This window comes from Vombatus ursinus, unplaced genomic scaffold (assembly GCF_900497805.2).
Source record: "Vombatus ursinus unplaced genomic scaffold, bare-nosed wombat genome assembly UNPS02000582.1, whole genome shotgun sequence".
NCBI lineage: Eukaryota > Metazoa > Chordata > Mammalia > Diprotodontia > Vombatidae > Vombatus > Vombatus ursinus.
Window position 1 is genome coordinate 26,529,503 of NW_020940360.1, and position 24,917 is coordinate 26,554,419.

The window sequence follows — 24,917 nt, forward strand, 5'->3', positions numbered from 1 at the left end:
TCTATCTATCTATCTATCTATCTATCTATCTATCTATCTATCTATCTGCCGTCTGTCAGTCTATCCATCTTTTAAAAGCTCTCTTAATCTCTATTTTTTTGCCTGTCCTACCACTTTAAGGAATGAGCTACCTACTATTATAACCCGCTGTGACATAATACTTCCTTTTACTTGTTCTACACTTATCTCAGAACTACAAAACACTTTTGGAGATAGAAAAAAACTTAGAAAATATCTAGTCTGAACTTGTACATGATGGCATTTCAGAATTTATTGTTCATCTCATTATGCCATTCATTATTTTGTAAATTTAGTCAAATTCATATTCTTAGCCTTCATCTTTCAAAAGTAAAGTTTTCTCTTTTTTCTTTTTTTCAGACCATTCTCCTGTGGTAGTTCTCCTCATCTCTTCAATCAGCTGAACTGCTTTGACTTTTATAGTTCTATTATATCCTTCTTGGATTTTAAAGTAGAAAGAAATTAGAATAACTACTACAGTTATCTAAGTTATCTAAGAATTAACTACTGCATTTTAGACAGAATATTGTTGTTTAATATCTTATTTTTTCTATCCTTCTGGTTGATGGTCAGCATTTTCTTGGCTTATTGGACCACTGAATACAATCTATAATAACTCTCAGGTCCTTTTTCCTAGGTTGTACCTATAGTGAACAAGAAAGAGTTAAGGGTCCTGTATTTTCTATAATTCAGTCATGTTTTTAAATGAATTCTTACTTTGTTGCTCACATTATAACTTATCTTTCACTTTTAGGTAAACTTGAGAACGTTCCTAGGGTCTAACAGAAGTTTATTCCCATTACTTTTCTTCTCTGCCCCCAAAGAATTTACTGTTGTCTTGAAATATGGATAATACACCAAATATTTCCTCCTATAGATCACTTATAAAAATGTTAAACAGGATGGATGCTAGCTCTAATTATTAAGGAACTTATTTTCAAACCCTGCTCATTTTTTATTGCTAAGCTTACTATGTGATAAAGCAGGCTCCCCTTTCCCCATTTCACTGTTCCTTGGATTCTAACAATTCTTAAATTCTCCCTTACTATGTTTATGCCAGTAAGGGAAAACATATCTTCCTACTCTATAATGTCTCAAATTGACTTTCCTGAATGCCATTAAGGGTGCCATATTTGTCAGTTAAAAATTTTCTAGGGTGGAAATATGCAAAAATGAATTGAAGGTGGCCATTGTTAAAGGAGTTAGTTACTAACCATTTATCTGCCAACCTAGAACCTGGGGCAAGTACTAAAGTCTGTAGGAAGAAATTCAAATGGGATTTGTTTCCTAATGTGCTCTTGGAATGTGAATTCTGTAGTGCAGAGGGAAATTATGCTTAAACTTGGTAAAAGATATCATAATTTGGCATAAAGTATCAAAAGATACTAAGAATGGCAAACTATATCAGCTGAATCAATTTTGGTGATCCACAGCGACAGATCAAAGGTTAGTACTATCCTCACATTTTGGTATTAATATTATAGAGGTAGCTACCTAAGTTGGGGATAGGTATGTTTTAGGAATCCTCAGAAAGGTCACAGAAAAAAGTCTCAAGAACCATTCTTCACACAGAATATTATTTATTTCTAGTAAGTTTACTATAATACAGAGGAGTAATATAAATCTAGCATTCCTTCCATTGTAAGCTTGCTTTGCCCTGTTTACCACATCGAGCCATCAAAATTATCACTCCTTAAAAGAAGAGTTGCCTAGTAAAAAAAAAAAAAGTCCCAGGCAAAAAATTAAGAAAAGTAATGTTCCATTCATCAACCTGCCTGGTAAATGGTGTAGAATAAGTTACTCTTCATCTTGGGACATTTCCAGTCCCTTCCCCAAAGTTCTTCACACTGTGTGAAGTGGACTCTAGCCCATGAAAAACTGTTCCAGTCAAAGTCAAACTCTGGCAGGCACCCTCATGCTAGAAAGTCTTTAGGGACAATAAGTATCAGCCTCTTTTAAGTACAAAGAAGCTTTTTACTAGTAGTTTGTGAATTTTTGGAAATAGAAACTCATAACAAAAGAAAAATACAAAATAGCCCCCCAGTCTTAGGTAGCTCCATTTTGTATATGTGTTGATGGTATCTAAGAATTATCTACAAACATTTACTTAACTGTCAGTACTCTGAATGCGAGATCATTACCTATCCCATAAACAAACAATACCTAAGACTAGGAAAATTATGCCACAAGAATATTGTCATTCTTGCTTTAAATGAAACCAAAAAACAAAAGTTTCTACTAAATGGAAAGGTGACTTATAAGTCCTCTTTAGAGAGGCAGATAAAAGAACTGTCAGAGTTAGTTTCATTGTGTCTGAAAAGGCAAGAAGAAACATATTTTGTGGGAAACTTGGTCATCTTGCATTGCAGTGCTCATAATGATAAAGAAAAAGATCATCATGGTGGTAGCTGCCACTTATGAGCCACTAACAAATGCAAAAGATGATAAAGTAGAGAAATTCTACAAAAAAACTCAGTAAGATTCCAAGCACTTGGCACAATGCTTTGCACATAGAAGATACATAATATTTGCTTATTATTTTTCCAAGGAGGTTTTAATTGATAAAAATCAATTGTCATTACCAGTAGGCCAAAAGAAATAGAAAATAGATCAGCCAGCAAAATCCTGATTGCCTTGACAAGCAGAGAAATATGGCAGCTAAGGCTAACACAGGGTTAGAACAAATATTCATAATGTTATGGAAGAGATTTTAAAATAATGAACAATATTACTTCATAAAATAGTAAGAAGTGCTGTTGGGAAAAAATGAGTTTACAAAAAGCTTGAGTTTTATAGAAAGCTTAAGCTATATCATTCTGAAGAGATGAAATTTAATTTTTAAAAACTTATTTAGTATTTTTTTCCCAATTACATGTAAACATAATTTTTAACATTTGTTTTTAAAATTGAGTTCCAAATTCTCTCCCTCCTTCCCCACTCCCTTATTGAGAAGGCATGCAATTTGATATAAGTTATATATGTGTAGTCATACAAAACACATTTATATATTAGTCATGTTGTAAAAGAAAACACAGAACCCCCCCCAAAAAAAGGACCTAAGAAAAATAAAAAAGTAAAAAAGTATGCATCGATTTTTATTCATACTACACTAGTTCTTTCTCTGGGCATTTTTCATCATAAGTCCTTCAGAGTTGTTTGAATCACTGTATTGCTGAGAGTAGCTAAGTCATTCACAACTGATCTGAGAGGATGAAATTTGAACGAAAACAATAAACATACAAAAAAAATGGAAGAGAATTAATTTTTTTCTCCATCAATGACAGTGGGATTCTGGACTCGTTTCCAAGGTTTTGCATAAAGAAGAAGAAATGGTACTATGGAAAACAAAGTCAGGACAAGCAGCTACAATGGAGTCAATACAATTTTGGATGAAATTTAGGGGTCTGTGTTCAAGTTGAAAGGGGAAGCATATCAGATACTTAGAAGTAATCATGAATGTTATTACTACTAAAAAAAAGACTAAAAAGATAATAACTACTGGCCCACAAGCCACCAGTGTTATCTGCAGGAATAAGGAATTGGATGATTCACCAATTCATTCTCAAGTGAAGATACTTACTCTACCAATGCTGGTCAGCATGTGCTCTCAACCTATAGTCTCAGAAAATTGTCTACAGTTCTACAGGCCAAGTAATTTGCCCAAGGTCATACAGTTAGTATATGACAAAAGTAGGACTTGAACCCAGGTCTTCCCGGCTTCAAGACTAGAGCTTGATCCAGTATGTCATGATGTCTCTCTTCATTTCTATAAAATCTTTATGAGAATAATTTTTACATCCTATCATAGGCATCCTTGATATTAATATGAGAAGGAAACAAGAAACTTTTCCTACAATCAAATAACTTACAGAAAGATTTAGCAAAGATGAGATCCCACTGTGCTTAGTGTTTGATTTGACTTGGCAGTGGAAGATGCATCTTCCAAACAAGATGTTTGCAATGAACATGTTAGGGTCATAACATAGAATTAGCAATAGAATTAACTTTGCTCGACAGTGCTCTGATGAGTAATATCAAGTGAGAAATGAAACAGGGAGATATGTGTTTGACAAAGGTTTTTGCCACTATCATAGAATCCAAATGGAAGAGAGATTCTCCGTTGATGGAGGGGTCTTTAAAATGCTTTTTGCAGATGATATTGTGCTGCATGCATTAAGATCTGGAATACTGAAAACCTCTTAAATAAGATTAACAATCTTTTTTTAAGCTAACATTTTTGTAGAGCTTTAAAGTTTGAAAAATGCTTTACATGCATTATCTCATTTGATCCTCACAACAACCCTGATGAGGTAGGTGTAATTACTAAATAAGGATGAAAAGACAGAGAATTTCAGTGACTTATCAGGGTCACACAACTAGTAAATACCTAGATCAGGATTTGAATTCAAGTCTTTCTGATTCTAAGTCCAGCACTCTATCGACTGCACTACATAGGCACCTCCTAATCTCTCAAGAGTTTGGCTAATTATCTATTTGTAAAAACCAAGTGGATGAAAAACTGCCTCTTGACCATACCATCATATACACTTGAATGGATAGTACACAGAGCTAATCTATCGGTACATCAATCAAAAAAGTCCCTGAAGATGGACAACAAAATAGGCTATAACTGAACAGAAGGAAGTATTCTCTTATTACTATTTTTTATTATTTTTATTTATTATTATTTCTTATTATTATATTACCTTACTTTGGTGACAAAGAAGATCAAAACATACAACCAGAAGAAGACAACAAAGCCAAAGCTCCTATATCCAAAGCCTCCAAGAAAAATATGAACCAGTCCCAGACCTTGGAAGAGCTCAAAAGGGATTTTGAGAAGCAAGTAAGAGAAGTAGAGGAAAAACTGAGAGTGATGCAAGAAAATCATGAAAAACAACTCCACAGTTTGCTAAAGGAGACCCAAAAAAATACTGAAGAAAATAACACCTTAAAAAATAGCTTAACCCAAATGGCAAAAGAGGTCCAAAAAGCCAATGAGGAGAAGAATGCCCTAAAAAGCAAAATTGGCCAAATGGAAAAGGAAGTCCAAAAGATTACTGAAGAAAATACTTCCTTAAAAATTAGAATAGAGCAATTGGAAGTTAGTGACTTTGTGAGAAATCAAGACACTGTAAAACAAATCCAAAAGAATGAAAAATTAGAAAACAATGTGAAATATCTCATTGGAAAAACAACTGACCTGGAAAATAGATCCAGGAGAGAGAATGTAAAAATTATTGGACTATCTGAAAGCCATGATCAAAAAAAGAGCCTAGACATCATCTTCCAAGAAATTATCCAGGAAAATTGTCCTGATATTTTAGAACCAGAGGGCAAAATAGAAATTGAAAGAATCCACTGATCTCCTCTTGAAAGAGATCCCCAAAGGAAAACTCCTAGGGATATTATAGACAAATTCCAGGTCAAGGAGAAAATATTACAAGCAGTCAGAAAGAAACAATTCAAGTATTGTGGAAACACAATCAGTATAACACAAGATTTAGCTGCTTCTACATTAAGGGACCGCAGGGCATGGAATATAATATTCCGGAGAGCAAAGGAGATAGGATTACAACCAAGAATCACCTATGCAGCAAAACTGAGCATAGTCCTGCAGGGGAAAAAATGGTCATTCAGTGAAATAGAGGACTTTCAAGCATTCTTGATGAAAAGACCAGAGCTGAATAGAAAATTTGGTTTTCAAATACAAGACTTAAGTGGAACATGAAGAGGTAAACAGGAAAGAGAAAATCATAAGAGACTTATTAAGGTTGAACTATTTACATCCCTGCATGGAAAGATGATATGTGTAACTCATGAGACCTCTGTCAGTATTAGGGTAGTTGGAGGGAAAGAATTATAAGTATGTATATATAGATAGATAGAGGGCACAGGGTGAGTTGAAGATGAAGGGTCATACCTCGAGAATAAAATTAAGGGGTGAGAGAGGAATATACTAGGAGAAGGAGAAAGGGAGAGGTAGAATGGGGTAAATTATCCTACAAAAAAAAAAACAGAAAAGGCTCTTACAGTGGAGGGGAAAAGGGGGAAGGTGAGAGGGAATGAGTGAATCTTATTCTCATAGGATTTGACTTAAGGAGGGAATAACATACACACTCAATTGGGTGTGGAAATCTGTCTTATCCTACAGGAAAATGGGGGGGAAGGGGACAAGAGAGTAGGGGAATGACAGAGAGGAGGGCAAATTGGGAAAGGGAGTAATCAGAAGCAAATATTTCTGAGGAGGGACAGGGTCAAAAGAAAGAATAGAATAAAAGGGTGGGCAGGATAGGATTAAGGGAAATAGAGTTAGTTTTTCACAGCATGTCTACTATGGAAGTGTTTTGCATAACTGCACATATATAACCTATATTTAGTTGCTTGCCTTATCAATGAGGGTGGGTGGGGAGTGAGGAAGGGAGAAAATTTGGAACCCAAAGTTTTAAAAACACATGTTTAAAAAAATGTTTTCACATTCAACTGGGAAATAAGAAATACAGGAAATGGGGTACAGAAATCCATACTGCCCTACAGGAAAATTGAAGGGGAAGGGGATAAGAGAAGGGGGGGAGAGACAGAAGGGAAGGCAGACTAGGGGAAGGGGTATTTAGAATGCATGCCATCTTGGGGTGGGGGAAGGGGTGAGATGGGGTGAAAATTTGGAACTCAAAATCTTGTGGAAGTAAATGTTGAAAACAAAAAAATAAATAAAAAATTACCATAAAAAAAAAAAAAGAAAGTGAGATTTTAGCTGGGACTTGAAGGCAGCTTGGGAGGCAGGAGGCAGAGATGAGGAGGCAGAGCATTGCAGGCACGGAGGACAGCCAGAGTTGGGGAGTGTCTTATGCAAGGATCAGCAAGGAGGCCAGAGTCATTGGATGGAAGGATAAGTGGAGGGAAGTGAGCTGTAAGAAGCCTGGAAAGGTAGGAGGGGGCCAGGTTATGAAGAGTTTTAAATGCCAAATGGAGGATTTTCTATTTGATCTTGAAGGTGATAGAGAGCTACTCGCATTTACTGAATAGGGGGATGGCATGGTCAGACCTTTGATTTACAAAGATCAATTTGATAGCTTCATAAAGGACTATACCGAAGTAGGCAGAGACCTGAGACTGGGAGATCAAGCAACAGGCTCTTGGAGTAGTTCAGGCATGAGGTGATGAGGTCCTAGAGCAGGATGGTGGCAATGTCCCAGGAGAGAAGAGGGCACATACCAACAATTCTAAGAAGGCAGAATCTACAGGATTTGGCAGCAGCTTGTATATGAGGAATGAGAATGAGCAGCCCAGGATGACACCCAGGTTGCCAGCCTGGAAGTCTGGGAGAATAGTGATATCCTCCACAGTAAAAAGAAAGTTGACACTGATCAATACAATGATTCACCATGATTCCAAATAACTCATGATGGAAAATTCTACCTACCTCAAGAGAGGGAACTGTTGGATTCTGAGGGCAAACTAAAGCATATTTTTTCACTTAAAAAAAAAAAGTCCCTGAAGATGGACAACAAAATAGGCCATAATTGAACAGCAGGAAGTACTGTCTTCCTTCTATTATCGACTGCCTTATATTAAGGAATAGAACTCATATGGGAATGGTACTTTCAATTCAATCCAACAAACATTTATTGTGCTTATGTTATACCACGCACTGTACTACATGCCGAAGATAAAATTAATAAAAAGTCAGTCCCTGCCCTCAACAAGCTGACAATATAAAGAGGGAAACAACACACAAATGATTCCAAACCTCTCTGAAATAAGAATCCATTTTTAAAACAAAAGTATTACTCTAATAATGCTATATGACTATAAATTATGGAATACCACAGTCTTTGATAAATCAATCAAAACTGCAAGTTGCCCAAAAGGCCATGGAGAGACATATGGTAGTTATAAATAGGCTGTAATAAATTATTAATGCCGAACGAATACAAAAAACCACTAAGAGACTTATTAATGGAAAATGAGATGAGTTGGTCATGTAGTGTGCATAAGAGGTAGGAAATGTGCTCCACTAGTATTCATGTAATGTGAAGAAAGCTTTTAGTACGCAGACCTTCTAGAGGATTTGTGGAAACCCATGGACAAGAGTCACATAAAATAAGAAAGCATGGATGGGTTAAAATCTCTATCTTTGGAGGAAGAACCTATATTGATGAGCTGACAAGAGTTGTCTACTCTTCCACCATCTTCTCACCAGCTACCTTATGGCCTGGACTAGAAATAATGCCCAGGACATTTTAAACCTTTCGCTCTGGAACTTCTACCCTGATGTCCTGATTTGAGGTGACTTATGTGTGGTTATTATACCAACTTGGATGCTCCAGTCATACTATTCCCCTGATTTCCTCACCCCACTTTCCATAAGTCACATCTTTAACAATCATCCCACAGTTCCAGAACTATCATCAAATCCTTACTGCCACTAGTACTGGAAAGTGTGTCTGTTAATCTACTTCCCTTTGGTTCCACTCACCATTCTCCTAACGTCTCCTTAGAATGGACTATCCTCACTTTTGTTTTTATATTTCCAATGCTTAGCACAACGCTTAGCACATAGCAAGTTCCCAATTAATAAATTAATTCCTCTGAAATACTGAGGTGTAAGTTGGGTGTCTCATGTAATACTTTAACTACTTGGCTTTTTCCTTTTAAAAGGAGTAAAATAATTCACATGGTGATATCTTAGGATGAACTATTTTCAGTGATAAGGTTTGAATTTCTTGGATGAAATTTGCCATATAAATATCAGGTTGTGTTAACTTTGATTATGAAGTTTCTTAAAGAGGTAAAGGTTGGAAAATGTGCCTTATATGTGTATCTGCAAAAGGTATGCATTTGTTGGGTTACTCATAGAGGGTCTAAGTTCATTTGGATGAAAACAGATCCTCAGATTGATGTAACTGTTTTTAAACAAAGCCTCTGAAATGTTGGAGGGAAATGACATGTTGGCATGAGCAGGATGGTCTTTTTTGATGGATACTTTTATATAGAGATGGCTGAAGGGCAAGACATAAATAAATACCTCCCTTGGTAGCTCACAAAATTCCTTGGAATTTTCTTTGGCATATAATGTAATCCATAATCAGCATGCTAATTCTACAAATTCACTTTGTTGGTTACTTGTTTTAAATTTTAAATCCTATGTTGCGTTCCTTCTACTTATCACAATTCTGGACTGATTTCTATGGTCATCAGATAGCTTACCTTACATGAAGAGGTTACACTAATTTCATTATTATTCTGAGCAAAATATAATTAAGAAAATACTCTATAAAATAATGTTAAAATGAACCTTTAGAATAGAAATTGTTTTTTATCTGATATTGTCGATTATCCACAATACTAGTCATGTAGCAAACTGAGTGTAGATCAAAGTGGTATCCATCAATTAATACATCAAACAAGTATTTATTGGTAATCTAACACTGTGCTAAGCATTGTGTTTATACAAAAAAAGATCAAAGAAAGTGTTATCAGACTAGCAAATAGAGCACTGAAGAAATTATAAGCCTTGAATAAGATCTCAGAGCATATACAGAGAAGTGGAGGCATGGGGAAGACAGTAAATAGCACACTGAGAGATGATCCAGCCAGTGAGAACTCAGAACACAGAAAACATTCTTTTTTTTTAAAAATTTTTAAACTTCCTCAACCCCCCATTTTTAAAAGATATAGGCAAGGGAAGGAAAGTTGTTCATAGTGATCTAAAAATACAAAGAAAAATGTCATCTCTACTTAAAATTTAATCTGTACTTAAAATGTCATCTCTACTTTAAAAAATTTTAGAAAATAGCATTTCTGCAAAATTATTTGGCCCTAGCTAAAAATTCTAAACAACCTCAATAGTAAAATTAACTTAGGATGAGTTTGCAGTAATGATATAAAGTAATTTACACAAGTAATAATGGAATGTATCTTAAAATCAAAAGATTTTGGAGTTAGAAAGTGTTACTTCATTGCACAGACAAAGAAACTGAGATTCAGACGTATGGATGACTAAATCATGGCTGCAAAGCTAATTAGTAGCAGACTCTAAAACCCATTCTCTAAATCCCGGTCTAGTGCTCTTTCTACATCACCACAATACCAGATTAAAGAAGAGTCAAAACATATTATAGGTGATATATTAGTGAGGAATTCAACTAATTCAACTAGTTCTGGTCATAGTCTTAAGAGTTAAGAATTTAGGATCTGAGTATAGTAAGCAATTTAATTTTTAAAAGTCCAATTTGATAAACATTGAATGTTTCTTATGTGGAAGGCATTAAGCCAGTCAAAGCTATACACAACTACGAATTACTACATTTAAAATATACCCTTTACATCACAACACATAATGATATCATGAAGGAAATCTGAAACTCACAGTCAGAACTGAAAGCAAATCCTCCACACTGCATTCAGGTTTCAAACGATCCTTGAACATTCTGACAGTTGGGTGCTTCAAATAATAATAGGATGCAATTCGGCCAAATGTAAGTGGTTCAATGCTACGATTATCCTGTTTTAAAGGAAATGGAACATTTCAGGTATAAAAAACAAATTAAAAAATGAAGCATGAAGAAAACAGGTAGTTTTTAATCCAAAATGAGTGTATTACAAAAGCTTACTTGTAAAGTCAGGTATTGTACACTAAGAATATATTTTTTTTCCTCATAGAAACAATGTTATTATAAATTGCGGTTAGGTTCCTAGGCCAGCTCATCAACTCAATTTCAGCAAAATATAGCTGAAGTACTATACATATAAAATAAAACTGTAAAAGATATGGCATGCATTTAAAAAATAAGAAGATTTGCATATTTGTATGCATAAAACTGATTAGAGTATCTAAAACATAATAATACCTCATCAACAGTGCTCTTGGTAGACTACCCCGGTGACAAATCTTAATATACGGTTGGGAGTAGAAGTTCACTTTGAATCATGTCCATTGCCTAGCAGTCCCTAAAACATGGCTGGATTTTAGGAAGGGAATACAGAGGCCTTTTCTCCAAAGGGAGAAGGCCACTTTTAAAATTTAAACTGATATTGACTTAGAGTCATACCTCTCCAATTTTTTTTTTTAAATTTTCAAATATTTTATTTTTTTCCAATTAACATTTATTTTTTAAAAAAAATTTGAGTTCCAAATTCTCTCCCTCCCTGCCCTCCTCCTTCCCTGAGATGGTAAGCAATTTGATATAGACTATATATGTACAGTCATGAAAAACGTATTTCCATATTAGTCATATTGTGAAAGAAAACATAGGTACCCCCCCCAAAATAGGAAAAATAAAGTAAAAGAAGGTATGCTTTGATCTGCATTCAGACTCTATCAGTTATTTCTTCTGGAGGTGGATAGCATTTTTCATCATAAATCTTTCAGAATTGTCTTAGATAACTGTACTCCTGAAAAGAGCTAAGTCATTCACAGTTGATAACCATGTAATACTGTTGTTACTGTGTACAATGTTCTCCTGGTTCTGCTCATTTCACTTTGCATCAATTCATGTAATTCTTTCCAGGTTTTTCTAAAAACATCTTGTTTGTCATTTCTTATAGAATAATAGTTTTTTATCACAATTATATACCACAACTTGTTCAGCCATTCTCCAAATGATGGGCATCCCCTCAATTTCCAATTCTTTGACACCACAAAAAGAGCTGCAATAAATATTTATGTACATATAGGTCTTTTTCCTTTTTTTAAAAAATTGATCTCTTTGGTATACAGATCTAGTAATGGTATTGTTGTGTCAAAGGGTATGCACAGTTTCATAGCCCTTTTGGAGTAGTTCTAAATTGCTCTCCAGACTGGTTGGTTCACAACTCCACCAACAGTATATTAGCATCCTAATTTTCCCACATCCCTTCAAACACTTGTCATTTTCCTTTTCTGTTATATTAGTCAACCTGATACATACCTCTCCAATTTCAATACAATAGGAATATTCCAGTTCAATGAGGGCCTTTTCCACAAGGTTTGAAAGGAACTTATTCATGGATTCATGGCTCACATCATCCAGGTTATAATAACTAGAAAAGAACAAAATGATTACAACTAACAGCTTTAAGGCATTTTATATTAAATTATCTTAGTTAAAATTGATCTTAATAATAATCTTAAATAAAAATAATTTTAACTTTATATAGTGTTTTTCTGAGAATTTAAAAACATCTTTTTTATTTCATAGAAACTTGCAGAAAAAAAGCCAGAAATTATTATTCCCATTTTACAGATGAGCAAACTTACACTATAAAATAAGATCAACTGATTTGGTTGGCAAGTTGGTTAAAGTCACTGCCCTATGGGTAACTAAGTCGTTGACCTTGTTTTAAAATTACCAATCTATGTATAAAGTAATAACTTTATTGTGTTTTCTAACTGAAACTACCGCCGCCGCCACCACCACCACCACCACCACCACCACCACGACCACTACTATTACCATCGCCACCCATTCACTCAATTACTGACACAGATTTTATTACATGAAGCAGATAAAATTCTGAATTAAAAAAAAAGATAATTAGTTAAGTGCCCACTGTATAAAGACACTGTGCTAGGCCTGGTAGATATAGAAAGTTTAGAGTAAACTCAATCCCTGCCCTGAAAGAACTTACCCAAATAGTTTTATAGCACATAGTAAGCACTTAATAAGTGGTAAACACATTTGAGAACTACTAAATTAGGTGTATATGTTAATATTTAAAATATATTATAATGAGTAGGTAATAACTTATTTTTAAAATTGTATATCTAAACCTCTGACCAGAGTGAGCTATTATGTAACAAAATTATTATATTAATTGACAAGAGTGAACTTCTCATAGGTGAATTAATCACTGAGAATAAACTGCTCACTTTTGAAGGTGGATAAACCATTTAGGGTCCAAGGGAGCCATTTGGTAAATTACTATTCCAATGGCATTAAATAAATGTCATCCTGGGGCCTAGAAGGTGCTTCATCAGGCTTTAAAAAAATCCAACCCAGTTCTGTAGGGTACACACAAACTTTATAGAGTTTGCTACATGTTATGCATGTAAAAAAATCATAAGAGCATGTATTTTACTTTTTTTCACCTCTCTACACCCTCTAGAGAATATCATCACCCTTTGTAAATCCCTATGATTGGGAGGAATCTGTGTTCTGGCAAAGGTCCAAAAGCAGAGTGGCTATCTCCATACACTTATAGTAATCCTCTAATTGCTACTCTATACCCTGCAAGGTGGAAATTTGTCTCCACATCCCACCATCCCAAGAAAAAGTAAATGGAAAGGAGATTTAGGATTAGAGTAGTGGAATTTAGCTGTTCTCAAAGCTGGAATATAGGCAGAGAACTTAAACTATTTTGGAATATGGAAGTCATACTCATAGCTGTTTAAAAAAAAAAAGAAAAAAAAGGTGACTGTACTTTCAAATAAAGACAGTAGGCCTGCAAAGGGACTAGAGACTTCACAACATAAATGTTCACACAATTTAGAAATGCTGAGTAGAAGTACTACTGTTCAGCAGTCATTTCCCCTTTTTTCCCTCAAAGGGGAGGAAAATGGGCTCACTCTATAAACAAATACTGAAAATAAACATATTTGGACTCAGATTATAGAAAGAGATACTTAAATCAGAAATACATGAATTTGGCAAAAATATCTCCAAATATGAGAATTTGCCATTGGTTAAGCCTCATAAAAATCTCTTTCCTGAAATTCTGAATTGTGCATTTGTTATGATTAGTACCTTGACAGATATCCATTATAATGAAAAGTAGCAGAGAAAAGAGATAACTGAGATGGTTGTTAAAATGTCAAAGAGAAAGGGAAAACACGCTGTAATTCGAATATTTATCTATGAGGACTAAAGTACAATCATACATTAAGTATTTAATTTCCCCTCCCCAAAAGCACAAAAGATCTTATTTTCATTCTAATTTTGATAAAATTTAAGTATATTTTTTTCTTAAAGTTTTAGAATCACTTGAAAAATTAAAAGTCTTTTTTGGAAAATCTTTAGTCTTGTCCTAAAACAAACACTTATCAATGTAATAATGACCAATTAAACATTAAACTAGTTCTGCAGATAATTTAGACCAAATGGATTTTGCTACAGTCAGATACAAAAGGGTAAAAGAATAAAATTAGTAAGCATGAGAAAAATTAGCTCCTGGCCTGGTAAACAACTGAAAGAAGTCTTTAGTAAGAATAATGTTTTTCTGTTCTGGAAGTAAAAATAAAAATGCAGGACATGTAAAAGGACACAGAGTATCCCAAGCCACTTGGAGTTATTAAAAACATATTTCTTTCCTTTTTTTTTAAGGAAAAATGAAATTCATTAGCCAAACTTTTGGCAATGACAGCTCACCACATTCTTTTGGCTTTGCTGCTTCTATAAACTTTCTAATGCTGTATTTATAGTTGTTTGAACTAATACGCATTTAATAAGTTTCTTATAAATTGAAAACATTAGTGAAAATGTAATTGAATTGCTGCACATGTAGCATTATGATATTCTCGCTAGTAAAGGTTGTACAGTAAAGAAATTATTCTGCTGTACTATTTAAACAAGCTAAAAGGGGGGAAACACTGTTTAGGAAAACACCCATGACAATTAAAAAGTATTTCAAAAACACAAAAACATTTTTGAATTTGACGTAATTAAAAATAGAAAACAGTATGTGAAGGACTTGCAACATATTGGGTACTCAAATTGTTACTGATTTTGAAACACTGACATGTCCTGACTATTCTTGCTTTAATGGTGTCATTTGGGGGCAAAAAGATTTCTGAAATCACCAGTGGCTCCAGTAGTTGGTTAGAATTGCTCATTAGTAATTCAGTTTTTGTATTTTAAAAAATTTATACCTTCCAGATTTTGTTTTTCCTGTGATATACTTTAATGATATACATTTTACAGATGAAGCACGTTTATGTCTAGTCTATTAGAAACATGATGAGAATGATTTTGTGGTTTTAGGTATTATCTTTAAAACAGGTAAAGTGGGTCATAGCATATACTTCTTACATTTTTTAAATAAGCTGTTGCCAAAAAATAAAAAGGATAATTAACTGAAAACTTATGTCTCAGAGAAGGTAACACATCATCAGGAGTTCTGTACTGAAATAGTCAAAGACTGACTTGGTACAAAACTGTTACCACATTTTCTCCAAGCAACATATTACATTTTCTTACTGAGAAGCTTTCTCTCAATAAAGATCACATTTTTTTCAAAATTTGCCCCATTATGTATATGCAGAAACGTATGTGATGAGGAAACAAGTAGAATTAAATAACCTATCAGTATTTCATGTTTTACTAAATTTTTGTACAAGAATGCTTATACTAAAATACTTATATTTTTAATGACAGCAATTCAGAAATGTGTAATTGATAACTTTTTCAGAACAGTAGACTTTTAAAGTTATAATCAATGATGTAATAATAAAGACAATTATTTTAAAGCTTGTCTCTTTGAACAAAAAATGTAAAACTTCCTATAGAGAGTATTAGTGATTTATTTTAACCAATCTACAGAAAAAAATGTAGTTTTTCTCACTATTTGGACTGTGGTTCTAGATCCACTTAAACTATTTTCACATCTTACAAAAGAAATCAGACATTTGAAATAGAATTTATAAAAGTTACATCTAAAGTATACATTTTAACAAAACAAACATAATTAAAGCAGATAAAGATGGAAATTCCTTTTTTCCTAGTTAATAAAATAATTCTGAAACAAATGTATTACAATGTTTTGGGAATTTAGAACAATTTTCTGGATTCATACATCCTCTTGCAGTAGACTAATATAGTAAGCTTCTACAATGTGAACTGAGGTTGGTTGAACAATTCGTGTGTATGTGTGTATGTGTGTGTATGTATGTAGTCACTTGGAAGGGATTATATATCCTATTTTTTTCAATAAGGACAACCATTCAAATTATGCAGTAATTTAAAAAGCAAGTAGTATATAAGTAAAAAAAGGTATGTTTTCATTGTATACTTTTCACAGTGGAAAAATATAATTTATGGGTTATCTTAAGCTGTTATATTATACAACTGTTTAATTACAGATAAAGAATAAATACAATGCAGTTTCATGCTCACTGCATTGAAATCATCTAATCATTATTTTCCCTTTGCCATAAACAGACAGCCTACCTTTTTATCAGCATGCGATTTCATTTATTTCACAGTGAAACCCAGTTTCGCAATAATTGACTTGTCAGAAGCTCTAATTTATGAGGCTGGGCTCTGTAAGCCTTCTCTATATTGGACTCAACCTGCACACAAGCAGGGTTGAATATTTACAATGCTGTTAACAGGTGCTGAGTTGTTTAATGATTCTAATAGCCAGAAGCGTACTGAGAAAGCCAGCGGGATCACAATTACAGGCTGTTTGAACACAACAATTACTTGTCCCCTGAGAGGTGTGAAAGTCAAAGGCAGTTTTATACTGACAGCATCTAGCACATGGACTAGACAAGCTAACTTCCATTAGTAGTCCACTGGGAAAAAGTAATAACACACCCCCTACCTATCATAAAAATTCACAAAGTACATAAAATTTAAACAATCAAAAACTGAAACTAACTTTTTTATTATCCTTAAAATTTGTCATCAAAGGAGAAATCATGCAAGAACTACAACACATGAAGCCTGAAATTATTTTTCTAATCTCTGAAAGGATGGGAATTTTACCAGTTAAAAAAGATAAAGAGCTTTTTGCAGCAACATAAAACACAGATAAAGTTACTCCAAACAGTGTGGATTTAATGCAGATAGTGGCAATCATTTCCTGTCTAGTTTATGTAAACCTGGCCAGAGATCTCTCTGGGAAATTTTTCATCAGTTTTGAAATGCTGGTGCTATAACTGTCAGGACTGGGAAGTCATTTGTTACAACACCATGTTTTTTTATGTTCAGATTATGCAGCAGTAATAATGACACAAATAATGAAAGTAGGTTGCAAGGACAGCTGAAACTACCACAACATTTTTGTCCTACTATTATTTAAAAGGCTTTCTCAGGAGAATAAAGAAAGTAAAACTGACCACACAAATTGAATTCAGAACTCAATTTAGAGGGTATTATATTTTCTGAAAACAGTAGCTCATAGATCTAGCTATATCTAATATAAAATATGTATACTATCTGTACACGCATATCACATCTATTTGCATATGCACATATTGCAAACTATATCAAAACTATATCTATTTGTCACATATTTCTATATGATATAAAATATAACAAGCTGTATTTATTTAGCAGTATTTAGAATATAATAAAAACAGATGCAATTTTTTGGGAGGCAATCAGAAAATAATTATTTTGAATTGTATATCAAAGACAATTGAAAATAAAAATAAACATTGTCCCCATATACAACTAATTTGTGCTGTGTACCAGGTTAGAGTTTGCTTTAAATTTCCACATCAATTTATAATACCCATATTGTGTTTTTCCACAAATGCTGAATGGTTGGGAATCAGGGACTGTCAAGATTTGAAAATTTTAAGTTGCTGTGGTGATACATTGCTATAGTCCCTGTACTGGGGAGGATGAACTATTGATCTTGGGATTTGGGAGTTCAGAGTTGTAGTAGGGCTAATGCTAATTTGCTGTCTGCACTAAGTCAGATACCAATGTGGGGAGCCATTATGCTGCCTAAGAAGTAGCAAATGTTTCATGTGAAAAATGGAGCAGGTTAAAGCTTCTGTGGCGATTAGCAGTGGGACTGGGCCTGTGAGAAGCTGATGCCCTTCTAGCCTGGGCAAGATGGGGAGATCTAATTCTTCACCCCTAAATTAATTAAGTCATGGGTCATCTGAGGTGCTATGGGAAGAACAGGGAGAACATGAATAGGCTGCAACGTATTACTAGTCAAGAATTGTGCAGGAAGAGGTAAGAATGATATTTTCAGAGAGATGTGTAATTGGGAAAGATGTAAGCTGGCTATGCAGTAAGAACAAGGGTTAGGAAAGACAAACCATGTGTTCCAGTGGAATCCAGTCCTGACACTGTGCGGACTCTGCTGTGGAAGATTTGTGGGAGGACTAGGGCAAGAGTTGCATAGGATGAGAAGTCCTGGATAGGTTGTGATTTGTATCATTAGAGTATTCACATCAATGAAGTTACCTTTAGTGTTAGTGCTCGTCTTTCCACTCACTATTATCACATTATTTCAGGCTTTTGTAATTTCTCACCATGACTGCAGAAACAGCTTTTCAACTTTTCTCCCTACCTTATTTAGTAGCTCTCTTTCTAAAACCATCCTTCGTAAATTGTCAAAGTTATCCTCCTAACGCACAATCCTGACAATTGACATAAATAAGACCCGCCCCCCCGTGATGTAAAATCCCACCTTATACAGGCAACCTTCCCAACTCTTCTTAATTCCTGCATCTTCCTGCTGTTAATTATTTCCTATTTATGCCATAAATAGCTTGCTTTGTATTTATCTATTTGCATGCTGCCTCCTCCATTAGATTGTAAGGTCCTTGACGGCAAGGACAATCTTCTGCCTTTTTTTTGTATTCCTAGAACTTAAGCACTGTGCCCGGCACATAGCAGGTACTTAATAAATGTTTATTGGTTGACTGGCTGGAATCAGATGAACTAGGTTCCAGTCTTGATTCTGTACTAAGTAGTTATGTAATCTTGAGCAAGTGACAGCCTTCCAGGGTTATAATTTTCCTATGTAAAACGATTAGAAGAATGTACATAAAGGAGTTCTTTGAAGAGGTTCTTAATTTTCTTTGTGTCAGAGACCTCTCTTGTACTCTGGCGAAATCTATGAACCTCTTAGAATAATGTTTTTAAATGCTTAATACAAAATACATGGCATTACAAAGGAAACCAGTTATAGTGAAACATAGTTATCAGAACGCCAAAAAAAAAAAAAAAGTTCACAGACCCCAGGTTAAGAATGTCCACTTTATAGGATCATAGTATCAGATTTAAAGCTAGAGGGAACCTCAGAGGCCGTGTTATCCAGTTTTCTCACCTTATTGATAAGGAAATTGAGACCTAAGTAATTTGTCTAAAGTCACACAGGTAGTGTCAAAGATGGAATTTGAACCTGGGTTCCCTCACCAAAGAATTAGAGCCCATTCCACTGTAACAGTCATACACCATATCTCTCTTCCTCACAAAATTGTTGTTTTCTGAAAAACCTTAATGTAGCATAGAAATATGCTATTGTTAGGGGTTATTATCATTATCTCATTCATATCTATTTTTATGGTCTGGGGATGATCATATTGTTATTTTTTTATATTTAATGTTTGACGGACAACTGCAAAGGTACCTATCTCTGAATATAAGTATTAAAATGTAAACACTTCCTCTTAGGCTCACTATTAAATATCCTCAGTACAATTCCAGTAGCACAAAGTAAATCAGGGATGACATGCACCTAGAACTGTTTTGATATAATTTTGATCTTTGCTAGATCTCTACATTTTGATAGCTTTTTGTTATACATAGCCTGGAGATTATGAGTACTTGGCATAATGATCTCTATTAAAAACTCAGTTCTTAAATTTTTGTGGATTTATGTTTTCTCTGAACAGTTGTGAACAACGGTTCAGTCCATGATAAAAGGTTGGTTCCAATTGGTTTGGAGGCTGAAATTTCTAGGATATTTTCAGGTCAGTATTTGTAGCATGGCAATTTGTCATCTGTCAGTGCATGAAAGATAGCAGGCATCTGATATTTAACTTATAGCCACAGATTTGTGTCTTGCTAGGTATCACGTAGGTGCTAAGATTTTACAGTCTGTTGTGATGTGTTGTACAGTTTTAACCATTTCCTTGAATATTCTAGATTGATCATTAAGGATAATCCTTTTGCTGTGTCTGGTCAAAATAACCCGGCTGTGCATTGTCATTAAAATCTTCCATTTCCACAAATACATCTGCATAATTCAATCACTTCTTTGATGCTTCTTTGTCAAAATAATGTCAACCGAGTTCATCTAGATATTGCCCTTAGAGGGTTTCTTGATTCCAATCTTGGATCTTAGCAATTTCATAGGCTCTAACTAGAGGTAAATGACTGTTGAATACATTTAAGAAATCCAATAGTAGAATCCTACAATCAGCCTTGATTATTGCTTGGAAAAGTGATGCCCACTTGTTCCAAAAGTATTTTTGTAGGCTTCTGACCTGCTTGTCATGTGCTGAAACAATGCCTATCAATCTTCTATTTTTTCATGAGGAAGTGTCAATCATTCTATAGCTGCTATAGAGTGATGCATCTTATGTTTCACTAATACTGTGAATAAGTTTTCTATGAATATTTTTAAAATTTGTCACGGTCCATTTTACAGTTCCTAATGCACATATTAAGATCAGTACTGCATAGGTGTTAACTGTTTTAAATGTGTTCTTCCCATCTAACTTAGATTTCTGGATGCTGGTAAATTTCTTAACACATTTAACTACAACTTTTTCTTTGATGACTTTATGCCAAATGTTTCCTGTGTAGAGGTGGACAAAGTATTTGTAAGTATTGTCTTCAACCATTGGTTCAATATGACATCTGTATTCAAGCGTGAATCTCTTTCTTTGGTGTATATTACAAATCTTATACTCATTGAGTCCAAAAAGCTCAATGATGCCATTGGAAATTTCATGAGATGAAGATCTTTTTTTTGGGTGGACCCATATAGCTTGATATCATCCACATGTATCAAGTGCTTTGGCTCCACTACTTTTTAAGTTTGGTTGCCATATTTAGGTGACATGATAATTGATTTAAGGCTAGGCAGAAGCATAATGGGCTTACTACCTCTTTGAAAAATGCGACATTTATATCAACTATTCTTGACATAATCACATTGGTGGGATATTATAAACAAAAAGTAGTTTTTTTTTTCTTTTTAAAGAATAGTTTCCCACCTGGATATCAAATACTCTAGCGTTCCTGTTGCACTTTGGTATGTTTTATATATTTGCAGTAAGTGAATAAGCTATAATTTGAGTCAAAGTCCTTGTGAAAAACAATGGGAGTACAGTTATCCCTTCCACATCACAAGAGTTAGGGGCGCAGGGCCTCCACGATCTGGAAAACCCATGAAAAACTTTTTGGCCCTACCTTCATATCAGAGAAGAAGTCTGAATTTCTTCTTTTTCTTTTATGAAGTGTTTACGGTACTTTATTGTAAAACTTGGGTTAAGCATTTCTGAGTTTCTAAACTTTTTCTGTGCTGTCTGCTGGCCATCACGTATTTTCTGTGGCTTGTGCAAAGCTCTCCCAAAATTCCCATTTACAGTAACTTGTTATGCCAACTCAAGATATATCAAAACCATTATGGGGAAAGTTAGAATGTGGAAGAGATAACTGCAGTATAAATGTTATGGCACTTTTGGGCAGCCTGTTCAATAATTACTGAATCAACAAATCACTATTTATACTTGTGGGACTTTCTTGCACATCTTTTTTGTACCCCAAGTCAATATTGTGTGTTTATATGTATATTAACATTTTTTTAATCAAACAAGCTATGACTATTTTATATAGAAAGATAATCGACCTATATTGAGAGAAGCACTGTTCCCACAATTTGATAAAAGATATGTAATGCCTATTAAGAAAGGTGAGGGTAAGGCTTATGTCTGAGAAGAAGCTGATAAAGTGCTTTGCTATCAATTCAAGTATCACTATGAAACATTTAAGGCAATAACTGCAGAACATATCTAACCTCACAACTTGCCTATTTTCATTCACTTTCCCTAACTGTTCATTGTATTAATGGTACACAAGTTTTCTGTCTCTCATCTCATCCAACTCCTATTTTTGTTGATTTGGACTTCTTATGACCATAGAAATGATCAGAACATTTCCACAGCCTTTTTTGAAGGTTCAGTCTTGCCTGTGATTTCCTCAATTCTCATTATTAGCACAGTTGTTAATTGAGGTTGAATTATTATTTTTATTCTTTACACTGTTTTGATGCCTTGTATGTATAGTTACTTTTGCTTATGATTACTAAGAGAACTTAGAATTTCTGATCTGCTTTTGATTGCCTAGTTTCTTTCTTCATGTTTCTTTTTTCTTTCTCTATTTTGGTAGAAGTTGTCTACAACTTAAATTCCAATCTCAGTATGCCCATCTCTTTTTCAAACTCATTAGAGATATTGGTGTTGATGATGTCATTTGTCTTAATATTAGTTTTCATTCAGTGAAAATTTTCAATAATCTCAGAGACTTTAACTTTTCCTTCTTTGGACTTTGCTAGCTCCTCAAATTTATCTTATTTCATTCAATGTAGGTTTAGGAATGAAATTATACTCCCAAATCATGTGACCAAAAAGATGGTAGACTAGACATTTTTTCTCATCTTCAAGACCTTCCAAACCTCTCCAAAATAAGAATTATGTGCATGAGATACAGCAAGCAATTGCAGCTATCTCTATAAGCTAAGAAAACATGAACCTTAATGAGGTAGCAACTTGATGCACCAATAGCAGAGAAGACTAATTCCTTATCCTAATCAGTAGTATCACCAGGGCCCAACTGGTGAATGTTTCAGGGATCCTGATAGGCCTTTACAGCTACCACAGTGGGGTCTTAAGACACACAAAGGAAGTCTCACCATATATCACCTAGGCTGGTGTTCTCTTACTTTGCCATTCCTTCTCCCTATATGCCATGACACAGATGATGAGTCGTGATATAAGGATGTTATCATTAGCATCCAATAAATTGTTCTTGTTATCACCATCTAATTAATAAGAGTACTACTTTCCTAGGCCCATTTTAAGTGCTTGTAGTAATGGAGTAAATTGTTAATTTCTATTAATGCTAAAAGTTTAGTAATGACAAGAGAAGAGGGATAAATAAGAAATTACCGGGAAAAGTTATTACTGTCCAAGGTAAACATATTGATGTATTAATTTGACAGACCTCCCATCCATCATATTTGTTAAATAAATTTTTTTCGTCAACTTTACTTTTCCAGTGTAGTTATATCAATCTTTTCTTTTTTGCTATCAAGCTAAAAGATACTTTAGCAAAACTAACCAATATACTAATTAAATATGAGAAGATATGCAATGTTTTACATAGTCCCCCCTCTACAATAGTCTCCCAGGGATGCTATATTTGCATATTCTAGAATGCTGTAATCTAAGAAAAATTAAAACTGTAAATAACAAAAATGGAAAGATACTTGGCAGACCCCAGGTAGTATAAAACATAATCTGAACATAAATACCTGGAAAAGAAGATGGGATGGTTAAATAGTAAGAATGAGTGACAAGATATGGAAAGCTAAAGTGATACATTAATAAATCTGATATAGAAAATTTAAGGGAAAACATGGATAAGAACTGAAGAGACTGAAAAGTTGTGAAGGGGTAAATCTCCACTGGTGGGGCAAGAGACCTACACCAAAGATCTACCAAAGTGAGTATTTAGATCTGTCTTCCAGGAAGAGTAATTTTGATAATTCTTTTTGAGGAAAGTAGGATATTTCAATAATTATAACTTCATGGCCTATTACTATGCCTTTTTCCTACTCCTTTCAAAATCAAATGGCATGAAAAGGCTAGTCTTACTAAAAAATTAGAAAATAAAGAGAATGGGGAAAAAAAGTGATTTCTGAATTCCAATGTTGGAGCCTAAGCCGGTATCAGAATGCTGACCTTACCTCTATGTTGCACATAGTAAGAGTTCAAAAATGTTTGCCAAATGAATATGCATTATATCTACCAGTTTTATAGCTTTAGAATGACCTGAATGGCCTTCCAAAGATGAAAGTATAGCTACTAAATGTGAACATCAGGAGTAGAAAACAAGGAAGGTATAATTTTTTCATAACACTAAATGAAGATTATCAACAAGGTAAACTGATATAATCTTTTTTTTTTTTTTCATGAGGCATTTGGGGTTAAGTAACTTGCCCAAAGTCACACAGCTAGTAAGTGTGAAGTGTCTGAGGCCGCATCTGAACTCAGGTCCTCCTGACTCCAAGGCCGAAGCTCTATCCACTGTGCCACCTAGTTGCCCCTAAACTGATATAATCTTTAGCAAGCTGTTAAGTGATCTTAAGGATCTTAAGATCCTCAGTCTTCCTGAATTATGTGTCAGATTCTGAAGAAAAGGGATTAAAAGACAATTCTAAATCACACTATAGTCACTGGCTTTAAACACTTTCAAAATCAAAATGCCCCCTTTTTTAATCACTCATTTTCTTTTCCAGGATCATTTGGTGTGGTGGATTTTAATGGTTTTGACAAGGTATGGAGGAAAACCAGAAATAAAGAACATTAAGAGTTCAAGACCTTGATAATCTGCTTCTCTAATGAGCACATTTTTCTATCTTTAATTCAGTAACTCCAATATGCTATGTTAATTTGCAAAATTACCTTAAACAGCAACTTCTCCCCTCATGTAATAATCTGACAAGTTGTATATACACAGTCCCTATTTGGAATATTGAAAAGATGGTATATGCTGAAAGATATATTAATTATATCTACAAGGTATGAGAATAGCATTTCATTAGCTGACTTTTCTGATAAATGCTAAATTAAAAATGTTTTAAGCTAAGTGGCAGGTAAAGGAAGATCAAAGACAAGATAAAATTGCTAGTCATGGATGGGATAATAATAATGAATCATGAAGAGAATGCCGAAATATTCAAGTCCTATTTTGTTTCTATTTTACAAAATGGACTGGGAAGAACTGAACAAAAATAGTTAACAGGGTTGAAATCAAAGATAAATGTTAAGTTGCTAAGACAATACCTAGTTTTACTGAGCGAGTTCAAGTTACATAAATATACTTGTGTGTACTGTATATATAGTAGTATATATATATGTGTATATATATATATACACACACACACACACACAAACACACACACACACACACACACACACACACACACACACACACACACAC

The 24,917-nt window shown here is 34.2% G+C and overlaps 1 protein-coding gene across 2 annotated transcripts in view; it reads right to left on the minus strand.

Moving 5' to 3' along the window:
• The window catches only part of ASCC3 (activating signal cointegrator 1 complex subunit 3), a 366,855-nt gene that overhangs the window by 67,387 nt on the left and 274,551 nt on the right, over window positions 1-24,917 (minus strand). For both annotated transcript variants that reach the window (XM_027855178.1, XM_027855187.1), the window contains exons 35-36: window positions 11,931-12,042; window positions 10,391-10,525 (exon numbers count right to left, since the gene is read on the minus strand). In XM_027855178.1, the coding sequence (XP_027710979.1) occupies window positions 10,391-10,525; window positions 11,931-12,042 (247 nt within the window). The remainder of the gene's footprint in view (window positions 1-10,390; window positions 10,526-11,930; window positions 12,043-24,917) is intronic.